Below are 18,286 nucleotides of genomic sequence, written 5' to 3'. Positions count from 1 at the left end.
TCCCCATTTTGAAGGGGCAAGTCCAGCTACTACGCTGGAAAGCAATCAGATTAAAATAATTTCTACGCCCCAAACCTAATAAATACTCCTAGGATTACCTGCATTTCAAAAGTTATCTACTATTATGTTTCAATTAATAGAAGTAGAGGCAATGAGCCAAAGTACATAACTATGGGCCAATTAGGACAGATGCCAAGCACTGAGCCAAGCACTTCAGATTCATGAAACTCTTTCAGCCATAGGAGGAGGTACTGTATTATCTTTTACGGAAGAAAAAAAAGGAGGCTTAGAGACATTAAGCCACTTGCCCAAAGTCCTTCAGCGTGTAAGTGGTAACAGTAGGCTTGCCCAACACTGAAGTCTGCACACATAAACACACTGCTCAATATTACTTCTCTAAGTGATATCGTATAACCTCCACGTAATAGTCATCCCGGGCACAACTTTCAAAGGGGCATTCTTGAGATGCATGTGTCCCTCTAAGAACCTAAGATAGCTCATGGGCTCAGCCTTCTTTTAAGATAATCCCTTCCCTTCCCCACTGCACACCAAGACCAAACTTTCAAGGCAAAAGCAGGGGGGTCTTCAGATATCGACAGGACATAGTTGGTACCCAGTGCTGGAGATGAAGAAAGGATGCTGGCTTTTCCAGGTAATCCTCAGCTCTGCTAAGAAAGAGGTGACAGTCCGATCCCTGGTCAGGGAACTAAGCTCCCACATGCTATGCTATGCAGCAAAAAAAAAAAAGAAAGAAAGAAAGAGGTGAGAAGGACCAACGTAAAACGTCCTGGAGAAACACCCCGGCCACTGTGTCAAGCATACTTCCCAACAAAGGCCTCATGTTATGTGCCCTGGGAATCCAATCAGCCCCAAAGTACAGGAAGAAACTCTCAGGTCTTCATTCCTATTATTCTCTTTATTCCGATTAATTACAGATTTCAACTTTTCAATGCAACATGTGGGTAAGTTAGAATATTCACAGCATCTTGCTAGGGCACCATGCCAAAGAAAGAGTATCTGGGCTCACAGGTACCTGCTGTGTTGGGGAAACAGAAAAACAAGCAAAACGATTTTGACTTTTTTCTTTTTAAATAAAGGGTTTTTTTCATTCCTCTTCTCAAACTATGAATTATTCTTGACTCCTTCTCTTGATATTCACTTAAGCTTTCAGAATCTCCTTCTTTTTCCTGGAACTAATGTGCTGTTCTGAAAGAAAATGGAGACAAACACAAAATTATTGAATATTTCAATTCAGTGTTGCAGCTCCTAACTGGTGACAACAGAGAGACCAAGGTACTAGGAGATCCCATTTATAAGGGAACAATCATTCATCTATTAATTCTATTTATTTATGCCCCATCCCATTTCACAAAAGACTATAAGACAGATAGCTCGAACTGAAGCTGACAACGTCTTAAATAAACAATGAAATACACCTGATGATACCTAAGTAAGTGTGGTATGTGAAAACACAAGATGAGGTAATTCCAGGCACACCTCTCACAGTACAAGGCCAAAAAGACACTGTACATTTCAACTAGATGAATAGAAGAATGCTCGTCTTCAATTTCCCGGACTCCAGGTCTGCCAAACAACATATGCCCTCACATAGCTTGGAAGATGACATTCTGACCTTTCGGTAAAGAAATCTGCACCATATTCCTATCGTGTGGTCATGTTCTTGTCAGTGATCAGACTCGATGTCTAAACTTAAGAAAGAATGATTCTCAAAAACTGGACTCGGCTCACAGAAAAAGTTTGAGGGGATAAAAACACTAACTCTCTTTATTCCTTCTTTCTCCACAGCTGCCCCCACTAGACTCCAGGAAGTGACGGGGAAACACAAGAAGGGAAATGACTATCTGGACAGACACTGTGCAGCCAGAGGATGACAGCACCAAGTAAGTGATTCAGATGGTTCTGGTGAGCAGAAGCAAGGTGCTCACACACATGCCGTCCTCAGCAGGCAGCTGTCCCCGGTGGTGAGGGCTGATGTGATGACAAGGCGGTCTTGCAGAATGGCAGGCTCCAAACCAATTAATCAACAGTTCCAAGGGGCACGCATGCACAAGCATGGAACTCATCGTGAGGGCCAAAGTGAGTGCGCCTAATTCTCTGCCAGCATTCAGAGGTTCCCAGGTGTGTGTTCCAGGAATTCCCTGGTGGTCCAGTAGTTAGGACTCCGAGTTTCCACTGCAGGGGGCACAGATTCGATCCCTGGTCGGGGAACTAAGATCCCACAAGCCACGCGGGGCGGCCAAAAAAGAAAAAAAAAGTATGTGTGTTTCGAAACATTCATGCAGAGAGGACAGCGTTAATTATGAAATAAGAACAGCAGAAAGGGTGGTGACCCACAAGCCTCCATCTTAGCTACGAAATTAGCCCTCTGTTACGCCTGATTAAATCAATACCTGTTCTCAGATCAAAAACACTTGGCTACTAGGGACTTTCCCCTAAAAGACAAGGTCCCAACCTCAGGAAGTCCCAAATGTCCAAATGATCAAGTGATTTTCCTCTTTCTCAAGCAGTATGGTTTGAGGGAAGCGGGGCGGGGGGGGGGCAGACTATCTAAAAATCAAGAAAAACAAAACGAATCCAGTTAATTTTAAAGAGCTCAATACTTAGCAGAAAGGACTAGTTCTGAAAACAAATCTCAGCGAGAGCAACTGTAATTCAGGACAAAACCAAATGGATAAGGCTAAGGAATGGTGGGTGGGGAGAAGGGACAGACCACAAAGAGACATAGGAGCTCACTGGAGTGTGGAAATAAGTTTGTACCTTGGCTGAGGTAGTGTTTACAAGACTGTCTACTACATCTTTCAAGATTCACAGAATTGTACACTAACAAGGGTGAATTTTACTGTATATGAATTAATCCTGAAAAAACAAAACCAAAACAAATGTAGTCGCTTTCTGAGCAAGTCGTCTCTGAGCAAGCCTGTGTTGAGAACTAGATGTTCCAGCTTATGTTCACACATCAGTGAAAAAGGCTCTACATTCTATGCTTTTGTTGATTTCTCCTATTTTCAGAGGAGTGAAAATTAGACGGCTTTGTTGCTTTGGCAGGGAAAGCCATTTCCATGGCAAAGGACGAGAGGGAACATGACTTGAAAACTCAAATACCTCCCTCCTCTTTGTTGGTCTAGTACAGGGGTCAACAAACTGTGCCCCACGGGCCAGATGCAGCCCACCACCTGCTTCTGTAAACAAAGTTTCATTGGAACATGGCCAGCGGGTTTGTTTACGTGGTCTATGGCTGCTCTCACATTATAGTGGCAGAGCTGAGTAGTTGTAACAGAGACCGTATGGCCTGCAAAGCCTAAGTACTATCTGGCTCTTTCTAGAAAACTTCTGCCAATCCTTGGTCTAAAGGAGCTGATCAGTGAAGCATCAGACACTCTCTTCTCCTTCCCTCCCTTCACCTTCCTCCACTCCCATCCTCATCCTAGGACTGGACACAATGGAGAACGGGTGATATTTCACTTGACATTTTAGTTACACAGGGAGCTGCCCTGAACCATATATCCTGAGCTCTAGGAACCTGGGTTTTGATGATGCTGGCTTTGATCTGTGGCCATCAGTCTTCAAAATTTAGTGTCTCACCAAACCACACTGTTTGGCCCAATCAGAGGTTAATATCACAAAAAGGCCTAGAACAGTGACAAGGTGTGCCAGGATTTGCCATGGGACCATCATTTAATGAATTTAGATGTCCTGAATGGGGGGGGTGTCCCCTTTTAAGAAGTCCAAGGTTGAATCTGTCTATCCTCAACTCTGTTCTCCTCTGAACACAGAGAGGGGCTGTGTCTATAAAGTACCCTGTGGGACACACGGGAGGATGGAGCCTTACAGTCAAAGCCAGGTCAGAGCTGCTCTGCTGCAGTTACCATCAGCTGGGCTAACTCAGGGGGCTTTGGCTTTTGCCCTGGTCCAGTTACAGCTTGGTCCAGGAAGTGGGGAAATGGCCTCAGAATTCAGCTTCGGCTTAGGGAGGGATGGGGAGGAACAAGTGTGCTGAAAATCAGATAAATAACTGACATGCATGAGGTGGGCAAGATGGAAAGGGGCCCTGCTCCTGGGATGAGTCGCCCTTCATCTTTACCGTAGTGTCCTATATTTTGCCAATCTACTGCTCTGCTCTGCAGCGATCCTGCCAAAGGAAAGAGGGTTTGAGAGTCAAGAAAGGACAGTAAGAAGAGAAATAAGCTGAGGAAAGAAATGGCAAACACCCGACCAGAGCTTCTGTTAGAGTCATCGTTTTCCCCAGGGGCAGAGCTTGCTCTAGGACTCAGGAAGACGGCAACAGAGTGGGCTGTGACTTTCTGTATAGAATGGAGGGTGGGATGAGAACCATGGTCTTCCTCCCCAGAAAGTGTACACAATGTTAGCCTTCCAGACTAGGAACTCCCGCTGAGCAGGATCTAAATCAAACGGTTTCCACTCCCATCTCTCCTTAATCTTGTTCATCTTGTGTGGGCAACTTCCAGAAAAGACTGAACTCAGCAGAGGACAGCCTTTTGGCTCCCTGGGGCCTGAACGGGCTGCTCTGAGGCAACAGGGCTCTGCTCAGAGAAAACAGCTGAGTCCTGGCTCTTTCTCAGTCGCAGTGCAGAGTCGCCAACTTCAGGCTGCTGGAGGGGCAGAGAAGTGAGCCAGTGGCCACTGCTGGTGCTAAGGGAAGCTCTAGCGGAATCTGGACGGCCACAGGCGGGGCAGGGAGCACGCTGGGGCCGGTATCCACGGTGAGGCACTCAGAGAGCTCCATGGAGTCTCAGGCAGGGAGGAGACGTGGGGCTCTCCCGCCCATAACAGTCTCTGAGCAAGCCTCTCTCTGATTTGACCAACTTAACCGGCAGCCGCACGGGGGGGGCTAACACTATCGTGTTACATTCTTCCACCAAAAGTCCTGGAGAGGAGAAAGTAGGGCACGTCTGAAATTGTGAACTTCCAAAGGTGAAAGCAATTCTGACCTTTTCTTATTGACCTTTATGTGGCTGAAATCACCCAAGTTCTAATAAAGTTATATCAATGAGAAATACCTATGTGACATTTAAATTTGCTTCTAAGCCAGGTTCTAAAGTCAAGCTGCCAGCAAGCTGCCATTGCGGGGGGACCTGACCATTTGTGTGAACCTAAGTTTGTCTGGTTCTTGGGGACGTGATGCAGGCCACTGAGCAGTGCTCCCTGCTGGGGGCCTCTGTAAAGCCCGATGCGGTTTCTGGGGGGAAGATCATGGACCTCATACTTAGGAGGAAGAGCTCCGGGAGGCTGTGGTGGTTACAGAAGAGTCCTCCTCGGGGGTGCGGGAGGAGGGCAGAAAAGGGTTTTCTGCGGAAGCAGAGGAGAAAACTGTTACACAGCCAGCACGCTAACCACCACCATCTGCCCCCGTCCTAACCCATTTTAATCTTCATAAAGCAATTATTTTCTTCTCTTGTTTCAATGTGCCGGGGCATAAACTGTTGTGGTTTTAACGTATTTAAAACTTATCACCAAGGCTCTTTTCTGATTTAAAAGGCTTCTGTATCGGGCTGGATTAAGGTGTCACACTGGCCCCTAAGGACATGAATCATTTTGCCACATACCGCTGTTCAAAGAGCTGGGTGGACAGAGCTGACAACAGTATTTCTAATCCCACTCTGGGTCCCTGGCCCGCCCCCAACCTTACCTCTTGATTGCTTGCTGGGCCAGCATGCGATTGCCAGCCAGAAACGTCACACTGCCCAAGATGGCCAGGTACTTCAGGGTCTGGAACATGTTGAGTTGCGTCCAGTAGACATACATGAGCCCCAGCATAGCTACGAGAACAGGCGTCATGATAGCCAATTAAGTCAAACAGTGACATTGCCCTGGGCAGAGGACAGTTAGAAGCCAGTAACTACAGATCCTAAGAGGTCTGTATTTATAGACCAGCATGTTTTATTCCCTTTATCTGATGCCAGAAAATAAACAGCTCAATATACTTGCTTCTCAGCCTTGGCTACCAAGAAATCCACAGGTAAAAACCAGATCTCAGCAACTTGGTTCCATATTCCAGCTCGCATCTTTGTTCTTTAACGCAGGTTTTGTTGTTGTTTGTTTAAGTTATGTCATGTTATATTTGGGATTCAGTTGATTTTTAAAATTCTGAATGAAAGCCCATAGGATTAAAGAAATGAATCATTTTTCTTTTCATTAAAAAAATTTTTAGGGCTAATTTGCCACTGTGACTAGGAAGGAAGCAAGGAGGACAGAGGAGGAAGGTTTAGTCAAAAGGGCTCAGGTCTGGGCACTGAGGACCCTGGGTTCTGGCCCAGGCTCTGCCCTTCGCAGCCACTTAATTTCTCTGAGCCTAAATTCTCTCACCCATCAAACAAGGAGCATAATTCCTACCCTGGTCACCCCCATCAGGGTTGTGATGAGAATCAAATGAGGGAATGTACACAAAGACCACTCTGGCAAAAATAGTCATGGCTCTAAACAAATTTATATTCAGGTTTTGTTCTCAGACTGACCTGGGAGGGCTATCACTCAAATTCAGTTAACTGGGCTGGAGAGAAAGGTCTTCCTGTCAATTCTGTCCAGAAGGATGACAGATGAACTACAGCAGGGGTTCTTAGCCCTTTCTGAGGTCATGGACCACTGTCAGAATTTTGATCAAAGTTACAGACTCTCTCTTTCCCCAGGAAAACAGAGATACACATTTGCCTAGCGTTTCAAGGGATTCGTCTGTGGACCCCTACAGAATCAGCACACTATGGACACAAAAAGGGTGACTCCTGAAAGAGTCAAAGAAATCAGAAAAGAATATTAATGTCTCAGTGAAATGCAAGGGTCACCAATTCAATAGTATCGAAAGTTTCTGGAACGCCTAACTGATTTGTGAATTTACTGTCTTGTAACAGTTAGGTCCTAAGTTTTCAACAGAACAATGCAGGACAGCATGTCTGACTGTGGAAGGGACTGTTTTCTACTACAGTCCAGACACAGCCGCTAGCAAATGTGAAGATCAATACGTTGGGGGAAGATAACCTTTGGAAACTGCATTAATGCTGTTCACTCAGGAAGATGGCTCAATGTAAAGATACGATAAGTGAGTAATCTCTGGAAATGAACAGAGTTATTAAATGAGGGTAAAACGGCCTGCCAACGGTAGCCTAGTACAATGAAACCCAATATAATGACAGCTGTTCTAAGTTGATGGGCCAAACAGGTTTATCATCATATTAACTGTCGTAAAAGGCCAGGAGGAAGAGGGAAATGTTATGCTATTAAGTCATTATAGTTAATAGGCTGTGGGTCTACTTAACAGGGCTTTTGCGAGGGCAGGCAAAATGTCAAAGGAGGTTAAACGGAATTAGCAGCCTGGGGTGCTTACCAGCATGTCCCAGGTGAAAGATAATCGTGCTAGGAGCAAAAGTGAAGTTGGAGACATTGGCACCAATCCGGATCCACTGAACGATGGGGAGAAATAAATTAAAAAGACATTAGAACTTGAAAGGGAGGCAATACATGCCATGCCAATGCTAATCCAATAAACAGCCCTAAGGGCTTAAAAGTTCATGCGTACCTGAAGAACAGGGAATTTTTCCAAGTGACGACCACCCTATTATAAGTCCTCAGAAAAAACTGTTCTCTTTAGAAAGGCATTCCAACACCTGCTCTCAAATGCGCTTGGGTAACTCAAACCTGAACATCATTTGTAATGACAGCAAACTTTTCTATTTTAAAACAGGTGAAACCATGGGGCTGAAAGGTCAGAAACTGTATTTGTGATGAAGTAACTGGCAGCCCTGCTAATTTCTCTAAGTATTGGTGAGATAAACCCACCAGCAGTTGGGAGGATGCACACGCTCTTGCTGTGGGTTCCATGCTTTTTGAAATTCTGATCACTCAAAAGAACAGGTGCCCATATCCTAGGTCTGGTTTCTGAAAGCTTGTGGCATGCCTTCCAGATTTAGATTGACCAATAATTCTTTTATTAAAATCAATGAATGAATTAGGAACACAAGCAACTTTCCAAAAGTAAGATCTAATGAGTTTTCCAGACAGTTCTCAAAATTCTCTGAACTTTGAGGATTTACATCTATGTTTATAATTTTTTAATAAGAGACAAGGGAGGGCTTCCCTGGTGGTGCAGTGGTTGAGACTCCGCCTGCCGTTGCAGGGGACACAGGTTCCTGCCCCAGTCCGGGAAGATCCCACATGCCGCGGAGCGGCTGGGCCCGTGAGCCATGGCTGCTGGGCCTGCGCGTCCGGAGCCTGTGCTCCGCAACGGGAGAGGCCACAACAGTGAGAGGCCCGCGTACCGCAAAAAAAAAAAAAAAAAAAAAAAAAAAAATTCAAACTGTACATTAAAGTATAAGAGGTAAAAATGTCCTTCTTCTATACTCCCTAAAAGGCCCCCCTCCTTAGAGGTGACCAACACGAATAGATGATGCCTTTTTAAGGTGTTTAAACATAGAGCACTGTACTGAACATACTATCCTACCCCTTGCCGCCTTCACTCAACAGAACATCTTGGCAACCTCGTCATATCAGTTGTCAAGTACATAAATCTATCCATTCTTTTTTTTTTTTTTTTTTTTTTTTAACGGTTACTGGGTACTTTCTCATGCCCCTTGATAATGGATCAGTTTTTCTGGCTGCTCCCCCATAATGGGGAATTTTAGTTATTCTAAAATTTTTTGACCATCGGTTTGGGTCACAGCTGCTGGACCCCTCTGGAGCTGTGCTGAGGCCAGAGCACAAAGCCTCCTTTGGAACAGCTACATCTGCTGAGTCTGGCGCCAGACACACGCTGCCCATGCTAATTACAGCTACTCACCAGAGCAAAGAGCAGGAGCAAGGGCGAGAGGATCAGGGCGGTGAATGTATTGGACACCACCGTGGGGGGCCTCTTCTCCGGCTCGCGGAACAGGTGCTGCCAAAAGAAGACAGGCCAGGAATATTTTAAAATGTGCTCTTCCCAGCAGGGGCTGCCATGTATATGTACTAGGAACCAAATGCCAATGACAGTCAAGAAGAGGAAATGCCTCCCAGAGGCTGAAACTTCCTGGCCGTGAGTGGCCACTTAGCCTTTCGCCTCTTCCCAACAGGGGCTTCTGCTTCCAGAGGCCTGCTTCCAAAGACACTACACCAGTTCACTACTCCTGACCAACCCTCTTTTTCCCTCCAAGACATATTGCCATTTAGAGGTTGGAGAATGCAACCTATCAAGCAACATTTGCCTAGTATCGAAGACGGTGCCCGGGTATCTGGATGGCTGGGGTGACACACCCAAGGCAGGACTCTGGATTTCATAATGCTTCTGGGTTCCTAGGGTAGCACTATCATATTTTGCTAACCAACTTAAATTAGCTAACTGGCGTATAATAATTTAAAATTTTCTTGCTTGCCAGTGTCCAGCCAACCCAGCTCCATAACAAGGCAGCTCCTCCACCTGAGACTCCTGTTCCCAACTTTTTAACCTCAGCTCCTCTTTGCTGCCACTGTCATGAAGGGACTTCTAACATTGCCTGTGGCAGTCACGGCTGCCTACTCCACCCTATAAATCAGTCAGCACCCTCTGTCATCATGCTTATACCTTCCACTATTTAACTGCATTTGACAATCTTAAACGATGCTATAGCAACATTAGGAGGATTTTAAAAAAGAAATCCTACTACTCTAGCTTTTGGGCCCTTGTCCTTTTTCTAACAGTGAAATAAGAGTAAGTGGTCTGCTTGGAACACTTCAACATTAATTCAAATGGGGATTTCCCTGTTACTGCAGTATGATCATTTCTCACGATTGCAAACAGTCCACCGAGTGGCTCTACCTCAGTTTCTTTAACCAGTGCTCAAACTGTTTAATAATTATTGTTTATTTTGTGAACTGCTTCAGAAACTTTTCAAAGCTTTTCTTATCTGTGAACTATTTTGATCCTCATAACAGTCCTATGGGCTGGGCTGGGCAGGGATTGCTAATATTTGTATGCAAGGAAAGTGAGTTCCAGGAGAGAGGAAGGGCTTGCCTAGGAGAGGAAAGCCCTGTTCTCCAGTTGAGTTGTCCACCTGTGGGCCCCTGGTCTATGCAGGAGCAGAGAGGAACAAAGCCAAACCCATCTGTGCTGTAGTATCAAGCAGTGATCTGAGGGCTAAACCTCCTGCATGTTTAGGAAAAACAGATTCAGGTTCTGATTTTGTCTCCAACTCTCTGTTTTCTGGGAGCTGGTCAGTGGGCAGCTTAAGCCTGTTTTTTCAGCACTAGGATGGGGCTGATATTTGCCCTGACTGATCCACAGGATGGCAAAGACCAAACTATAAAACATCATATAAACAGGTTAAAGAAGGGACCACAGCCAGTGTCCAGGGGTCTGCTGCCCTCTCTCACTGTGTCCACTTCACATTTCTCTTCAATGTTTAGTGAAGAACCCTTTTGGGATCTACCTGAATTTCCTGTTTGGGGGTGAAAAGGTTCTTGGACAGGACAGTCGACGGAGCATCTTCTTCAGGGAATCTGATGACCACATCAGCCTAAAAAAATAAATGCATCCATTAAAGGCACAGGGGCAGAGAAGGAGGCGAAACTCATCAGGACAGTATCTCCTAACTCACGTCCAGGACCATAACTGAAAAAAGCTCCAAGCAGTCCAATCACTTCTGATCCATTAGCCGACAAACTGAGGCAGTAAAAATTTCAAGAACAAAATAAGCATTTGTTGAAAATGCTTTTTAGAGCAAGAGTTCCAATTTTCTACTGGTCTGGTGAGCCCCACAGAGCTGCCTAATACAAAAATCCCAGCTGGTACTCAGGCTGTTACAGCTGCAATCAGAAACTGCTCCATGTCCCTAGGAAGTGTAATTTAGTCTCAGACGCGCGCCCCCCCCCAAAAAAAAAAAAGATGAAAATGTGCTCTCATACAAAAAGCAGCCCAAAGTCCAAGAGAAGAAAAGGAGCTTTGAATACAACATAAGAAAATGCAGCTGCCCCTTTGTCTTGCAAAGGGAGCCAACCACTCAAGGCCTGCAGTTTGGCCTCTGCTACCTTTCCAACCTCACCGCCTACTGCTCTGGACCAGATTCAGGTGCTCCAGCAAAATGGACCCAACTCATATCTCACTGAAAGCACCTCAAGCTTTTCTGGAGGCTGTTCCCCCAGCAATCAATCTATAGTCCCCCAGATACTATTCTGATAAACCCCTGCAATTCTTCCCTAGTTCAAATGCCATGTCTTTCAAGCTTTCTCTTAACATACCAGTCAAAAGTGAGTTACGTAAGTGAAACACACTATGTAAACTATTAATACACCTTGTAGTTGTTGGTTATTAGTTAATTAGCATTTTGCATATCCCACAATTCACTGTCCCACACCATCCTGAATTGGAATTGGATTTCAAATCTTAGGCCCCTCCCTGGCCCACACTGTGAGGCCAAGCCATATCTCAAAGCCTTTATCTCATATCTATGTACTCCCCCCCATAGTGCTTTGCTGTATTATGAAAACCTTCTTCTACTACAACTTTTATAGAAATTTGCTAGAACCCATGAGGACAAATCTATGCATCAATCATTCCCTCAATCACTATTTATTCAACCCCTAAGACGTGCCAGGCCATGTGCATGCCCCAAGACTACTAATGGGGACAGCACACAGCCCCTCACCTCACAATGCGTGCGCCCTGGGTGGCAGGGCGAGGCCAGGGTAGGGAGCCCATGCCCTGGAGAGGAGCTGTCTGTGTCTGACTGCAGCACAGCCACTCTTGCCTGGGTCAAGATACATGGAGGCACATACCACATTCCACAGGATTGGGTTCTTCAAAGTAGCATCTCCGATGATCAGGTAGAGAGTGTAGGTGCCGGACGCAGAGTCAAATTCGAGCTTTCTCTCAGAGGTATCCAGTTCAAACTTGTACACGTTCTTGCTGTCCGGCTCCGCAACAAATACCACCTCCTGGCCAGTCTTCTGGTTATGGAGTCGGACAAATGTCTGGATAGAACAATAACGCAACCTTTCATCTGATAATTTCAAAACTCCCTCCGGGCCCAACATCAAATCAACAAGGCAGCAGGCTGTCAGTTCTTTCATCGCAGTGGGAGCTCTGGGATCTGCCAGGCCTGCCCGAGAAAGCAGGAGGAGTGGCCGTCCCACCCTGCTTACTAGCTCAGAGATCAGAGATGACTTTTTGCTAGTATAAGAAATTTAACTTAGGGGTCCAGCCAATTCTCAACGACTTGTAGGCCGAATGCCCAGTTTGTGGATGATTTAAGCCCTTTGCTGTTGCTGTAATTTCTTCTTTCTGCCAGCCTTTTGGCCACTTTGCTGCCCAATTAACTTCTTCACCAGAGGGTGAAAAGAAGGGAAATGAGGTGGAACTTTAAGAAGCTCATTTTCAATTTCCTAGTGCCTCCAGCTAAAGATTTAGGAGAGAAGGCTTGGGGATTGATAGCAAGGCAGAGTTCTAATCAAGCAAAGCAGCCCAGTGTCAGAGAGAGCCTAGCTTGAAGACAAACAGATTTGGTTACACTACTAATTGGCTGAGCAGGTTACTTAACCTCCTTGAGCCTTGATTTCTGCATCTTTAAGATAGAAAGATTAACTTCTACATGTGGTATATCTATGTCAAGAGTCACAATAATGTAGGCAAAGCATTTAGCGTAGGACCCACTATATACTAGCTAGTCAACAAACATTTATCAATGATGGTATGAGTCTAATCACCTTATCCCCCCAATGGCCTAAGAAACTAAGGTTTCTGCAAATTAGAACTGCAGCAAAACTTAATATCCACTCAGCTTTTCTTTCAAGTGTTTCAAAATAAAGAATTCAACAAAGCAGGTAGATCGGTTCCATTTCACAGATCATGAGGCACGGAGTTTAAATGAGTTGCCATGGTCACACAGCTAGTGCTGGATCCACAGAAAAAACATAAATCTCATTTGTTACTTTACACCTGGGCAACAAAGAACCACCATCAAAGTATTTAGGGAAAGAGGCCCAGAGCTGTGAAGCCTCCTGACTCCAGCAGTCTTGGCCAAGAATGGGATTTAGAAGCCTGGATGCCTGATATTCCTCCTGTCACAGCCAAGCACAGGCAGCAGCCAGGCTCATCTACAAAATGTCATCTCTACCTAGGAGGTCTGTAAGCCAGGGTTTCCAAAACAGAATCTTGGATGAGATGAGGAAGTTATACTTCCTCACTAACCCTTCCTGCCCTAACCCTAATCCCACCAATTTTGTCTTGTAATTACTTCTCTTCATATTCTGTCGTCCCTTGTGCTGTTTCACTGGCAGATGTCATTCTGAGAAGGAGCTGGGAAGTGCTAAGAGACTGAAAAGTTAGTCGTGGCTAAGTGGCCTGACCGAGCTCTCTGGAGCTTGGGTGTGGAGGGAGGAGAAGCAGAGAAGGGCCGGGAAGGCAGTGCTGGTGGCAGCCACTCTGGGCCTGGGCACAAGCACAGTAGCTGCAGCTACAAGAAACAGAAAGCAAAAAGGTTTCCAAGTTGAGTCCACTCACCTCCATGGTCTGTTTTGAAGCTGCCCCTCAGCATGGACACAAGTCCGCTAGCTCTTGCTAAAGTACTGCTACAAAGCACCTAAACCAAGGCCACTAGGTCCCACGTTCTTTCCTATCTTTCCACATTCAAAGTACTTCTCTGAACTTCCCTTTACAATACAACCGTGGATGGTGCAGGGCTCAGAGCAGTTATTCTCAATCAAGTGGGATGACAGAGGCAGGAAAGGAGGTGTCTGAGAGGACAAGGGCCATATCAGACTCTCTGGGGAAAAGATACGGTTTGAAAATCTTTTAAATAATAATTATCATTATGGTATATATGGAAAACAGAAATGAAGCCTATTGGTTTCATAACATGAAGGAGGCACGAGTTAAAAAGTGCTAGTTTTCAGATTCCTACAAAATCTGCTTTGGCCAGAACAAAAGCATACTTTGGGCTCACTTCCTAGGTTTTCCTTTTTTCAAAATTATTTTAATATATGTTTTTTAGTCAGAAAGAAAAAAGCCTCAATTAAGTGCTAATCTTCCTTAAATATATCTTTTCTATGCCAGCTAATCTCTTTAAAAGAAGAGTGCATTCCAGGTTCAGGGTTACAACCAGTATAAGAGGGGCAGAGTGTCATGTGGGAGAACCCGATGGATTGTCAGGGTTCAGAGTGAAGATTTGAAAGCAGGAATTCGGAATTTTCTCGACTCAGTGTTATATAGCACGTCAACAACTATCGTGTACATCAATGTTTCAGGCCAAGAGAACCGTCTGCGCTCTTTCCTGACCTGGTGAGGGGTGAGTTCAGCACCAGTGTTCACATCTACCAGCTGGAAGAATAAAGCAAAGTTCTGGTGGCTGTCTGCGATGAATGTGCCCTTGGCTTTGGCTGGGTAGGTCACCCTGAAAGAGACATTTATAAGGTAAGTTTTCAGAGAGGAGGATCTGCAGATCTCTGAGACAAGAGAGAAGAATACAAACTTCACTTCACTGCCTAATCCTCCCTCTCCCAATTATAACACTTTTCTGTTGTGGACAGAGTGGAGAACTGTCTGTGGCCTGAGGGCAAATTGGATTGATAAAGCCAGGACTGAGAAAAGCACAGAATAAACTTTCATCAGGGTCTGGGGAAAATGCTATGCGCAGATGCTCCAGGCTTTCACTTCAAGGACCTAAGGATATCAACTCAACCAAGTCAGGCACCAATGGGGCTCACGTGTCCCCATGCAAGCTCACAGGCGGACTGGAGGGCGCTGGCAAAACCACAAGGAGAAAAAAAAAAAATCACAGGATCGACGTTAGCAGCATATGTGAGCAGGGTCGGGAGACTAGGAGGTAGGAAACGCAAAGGACAGAAGGGTATGTACAGTTTTTTCCTTTTTTTAATGCTGCATTTTTTTTCCTGGACACCGTTTCAATTTATTTTTCTGCCTGAAATTGAGCTTTAAAAAGTCATTCTCTCAAAAGGCAGGCTTGATGAGAAAACTGTTCTTTTCACAGCTATCTCCTGGGACTTTAGATTAAGATGGCCAGGGGATTAAAAAACAAGCCAAATGATTACAGAGCTCACAAGGGCCACGTTTCATGCTTAGGCTTTATATTTATTTACCAACTCTTAATATCAACTCTTTATCTATGTAGAGTATTAAACTTTGCAAAGCATTCTTACAGACATTATTTCAGTGGATTCTCAACAGTGCTCTCATTTCCACTATAAAAATATCCAAGCCAGAGGCAGAAAGCCTAGCCCTTCCACATGACTTAAAAGGAATGAATGAATGCTTAGCTTGTAGTCTCTGGCTAATATCCCATCTTCAAAACAGCCTCGAAGGTTCCCCTACTTTCTTTGGCCTCTATAGCCACCCCAGTTGAGTAAATTTGGGGTCTGAACTACACCCAGATGTCTAGATGCCCCCTCCCCCCGCACCCAATGAGGATCTGGGAGAGAGCTGAGAAATGGCTTCATACAATGTTCTGACCCAACTCTGATCAATTACTAATGGTTACCTAGAAGTCTGTGTTAAAAAACATTCTGAAATACTTTCCTGGAAGTCCAGTGGTTAAGACTCTGTGCTCCCAATGCAAGGGGCACGGGTTCGATCCTTGGTCGGGGAACTAAGATCCCACACGCCACATGGCGTGGCCAAAAAAAAAGAGATTCTGAGTTCAGCAGGAACAAATGCTGTGACTGATCAGTGATGCCCTCCATGGACTTGAGAAAGGGACTCACAGCCCTAGCGCTGGGTATCTGCCATCTCACTTCTAAGGCCCTGTGAGACATACAACTGATTTCAGGCTCACTGTGGGCCAAAGAGAGTTGACATGAGGCCCCTAAAAGCAAGTTCAAGACTGTGAAGATAAAGAGATGACATCAGAAAATAAGTTAATACACTGCTTCCTCCATTAAGAAAGTCTTGTTTTAGGGAATTCCCCAGTGATCCAGTGGTTAAAATTCTGCACTTTCATTATCAAAGGTAAGGGTTAGATCCCTGGTTGGGGACCTAAGATCCCACAAGCCATGCAATGCGGCCAAAAAAAGAAAAAAAAAAAACCCAAAGAAAGTCTTGTTTTAAAAAGAACTGTCGGGCTTCTCTGGTGGCGCAGTGGTTGAGAGTCCGCCTGCCCATGCAGGGGACACAGGTTCGTGCCCCGGTCCAGGAAGATCCCACGTGCTGCGGAGCGGCTAGGCCCGTGAGCCATGGCCACTGAGCCTGCGCTTGCAACAGGAGAGGCCACAACAGTGAGAGGCCCGCAAAGCGCAAAAAAAAAAAAGAACTGTCATCTGAACTAAATAATGTGCTTGGTAACACAGCTGACTGACACAGACTCACATTCTGAGGTAAGCTCCTTACCTCGCTGTGGACTGTTAATAAACAGTTTGCTCAGGGACTGATCACTGATATAGACAACCCCCAAATTTGTCTGGATGCCAAGCAGCACCCCTGATGCAGTGCCAGAGGAATGACAGCCTCTTTCAACTGGAGTACAAGCTGGGTCACTGCTGACACAGAAATGACATCTGAAGGGGCTCGGTGCCTAGGCATGCTCCTCCCAGCTCAAGCCTGGATTCTCCCTGTACCCAGGAGGCATCCCACCTACCGCGTGGTTTTGGGTGCAATGCTCTGATCCTTATCCACAGTGGAGAGATCGACATTTGTGATGCCAACTTCAGTGGAAATCTTGACTCTGAGCTAGGGTGAAACACAGAAGAAAATCGCCAAGTCAGCTGGTGAGTATACCAGGAATTAATATACATATCCAAATTTTTCTCTTACTTGTGAGTAAAGGCATGAAAATAATCCTAGGACAGGAGTCTTCAATGATTTTAGTAAAATTGACCCATCCCAGTAGTATTTCTACCTCTTCCATCTTGAGGCCTAAAAGTAACTCCTTGATTCTTATCCCTTCTTCCTTTCTTTGGCCTTGAATGAATGGTATATATTAAAAAAGAAACAAAAAGAAAAAAAGGAGGTATCTTCATGTGTACTTTAAAATAAATAAGGGAGAAACTCCTTAAGTAGTAACCTTCAAATAATTTATATCAACAAGTACTCAATTCTAATGACAGCTAATGTTTATTGAGTGTTTACTATGTTAAAGACACTGGCCTTCTAAAGATTATCTCATTTAATTCTCACCACAACTCTAAGGTAGTGCTATTTCAGATGAGGAAATTAAAGATTAGAGCAATGAAGCCATTCACTCAAGTTCAGATAGCTAGTAAGGCAGAGCCAGGGTTCAGGCTCAGGCATCCTGACTTAGAGTCCATGTTCTTAGGCACCTTCCTGTCCAACTTCCCAGCCAACACTTAAGTTTGTGCCAAGCAGACTATAGGTCTGCCCAGGAAGATTTAAGAAGCTATGGCAGTCATCTCTGCCATCCACCAAGTACTTCTGCTTCTCCTTCTGAGCACGTGGCAGAAATGTACTTCCCTGCCCTCCTGGAGTCAGGTATGGCCATGTGACTGGCTCTGGCCAGAAGCGTGTCACTTCCAAGTGGAAGCTTAAGAGTCGGTTTGTGATTCTCTTCTCCTCTGACATGGACATAGACGACCTACAGAGGAGCTTGCTACTTCAGCCTGGGTCCTGGAGTAAGGGCAACGTGAAGCAGAGTCTCCAGCTGACACATTAAAGATACCTTGCATGGGCAAAAAAGAAACTTGTTTTAAGCCACTGAGATTTGGAGTTTGTTACAAGCACAAACCAGTCCATCTTAACTCTTACGTTGCTTAAATTCTATACGTTCCCTATAAACATTTTCACAAAGAGGGGCCAGCCAATGCTAGTAAACAAGAAATTTTTAAAAATTAGATTAAAATAAACATAAAATTCCAAAAGAGACAGAAAACATGCTAAAAGTCTACCTCAAGGGAAATTTTTTATTTAAATTTTTAATTTAAAATCTAAGTTTGAATGTGCAAATTATGCAATCCCAAGGCACTTTTAATGTGTAAACATATCTGTGAGACTTCCAAATATTTGATAAGCTTGAATGTAATGCTTAAAGAGATCCTTGCCAAATACACTGGTTTACAGTCTACGTTAGGATCAAGGAATAGAGATAGAAGGCTGGGCAAATAATTGAAGGAGAGCTTCAGCATTTTTTCTGAAGTGCACTATCAAGGTGTGAGAACCTCAAATCAAGGGCAAAGAAGAAAAATTTAAAAGAGATTAAAGACAGCTATCAAGTAATTCCTTTTAACAGCCTCCATAATAACTATTTTGTGACAACAACCTCAATTATCAGGTTGAATAGGGGTGTTCTGTTTTGCTTAAAAAAAAAAAAAAAACCCTAAATGTAAAAGATTACCGAAGGCTATAAGT

The 18,286-nt window shown here is 44.7% G+C and overlaps 1 protein-coding gene across 2 annotated transcripts in view; it reads right to left on the bottom strand.

The window, feature by feature from the left end:
- Nucleotides 1-901: 901 nt before the first annotated feature.
- RPN2 (ribophorin II) overlaps nucleotides 902-18,286 on the bottom strand; it is a 54,063-nt gene continuing 36,678 nt past the window's right edge. Inside the window, exons 10-18 of one of the 2 annotated variants that reach the window (XM_065893541.1) lie at nucleotides 16,563-16,654; nucleotides 14,252-14,366; nucleotides 11,755-11,949; nucleotides 10,410-10,496; nucleotides 8,807-8,902; nucleotides 7,358-7,433; nucleotides 5,669-5,798; nucleotides 4,103-4,150; nucleotides 902-1,206 (exon numbers count right to left, since the gene is read on the bottom strand). In XM_065893541.1, coding sequence (XP_065749613.1) covers nucleotides 1,194-1,206; nucleotides 4,103-4,150; nucleotides 5,669-5,798; nucleotides 7,358-7,433; nucleotides 8,807-8,902; nucleotides 10,410-10,496; nucleotides 11,755-11,949; nucleotides 14,252-14,366; nucleotides 16,563-16,654 — 852 coding nt within the window. In that variant the 3' untranslated portion in view covers nucleotides 902-1,193. The remainder of the gene's footprint in view (nucleotides 1,207-4,102; nucleotides 4,151-5,668; nucleotides 5,799-7,357; nucleotides 7,434-8,806; nucleotides 8,903-10,409; nucleotides 10,497-11,754; nucleotides 11,950-14,251; nucleotides 14,367-16,562; nucleotides 16,655-18,286) is intronic. The other variant, XM_065893542.1, reaches the window with a different exon arrangement.

Source organism: Phocoena phocoena, chromosome 15 (assembly GCF_963924675.1).
Source record: "Phocoena phocoena chromosome 15, mPhoPho1.1, whole genome shotgun sequence".
NCBI classification, from domain to species: domain Eukaryota; kingdom Metazoa; phylum Chordata; class Mammalia; order Artiodactyla; family Phocoenidae; genus Phocoena; species Phocoena phocoena.
The sequence above is the reverse complement of the archived record's forward strand: the minus strand, read 5'-3'. Positions and strand labels throughout refer to the sequence as shown.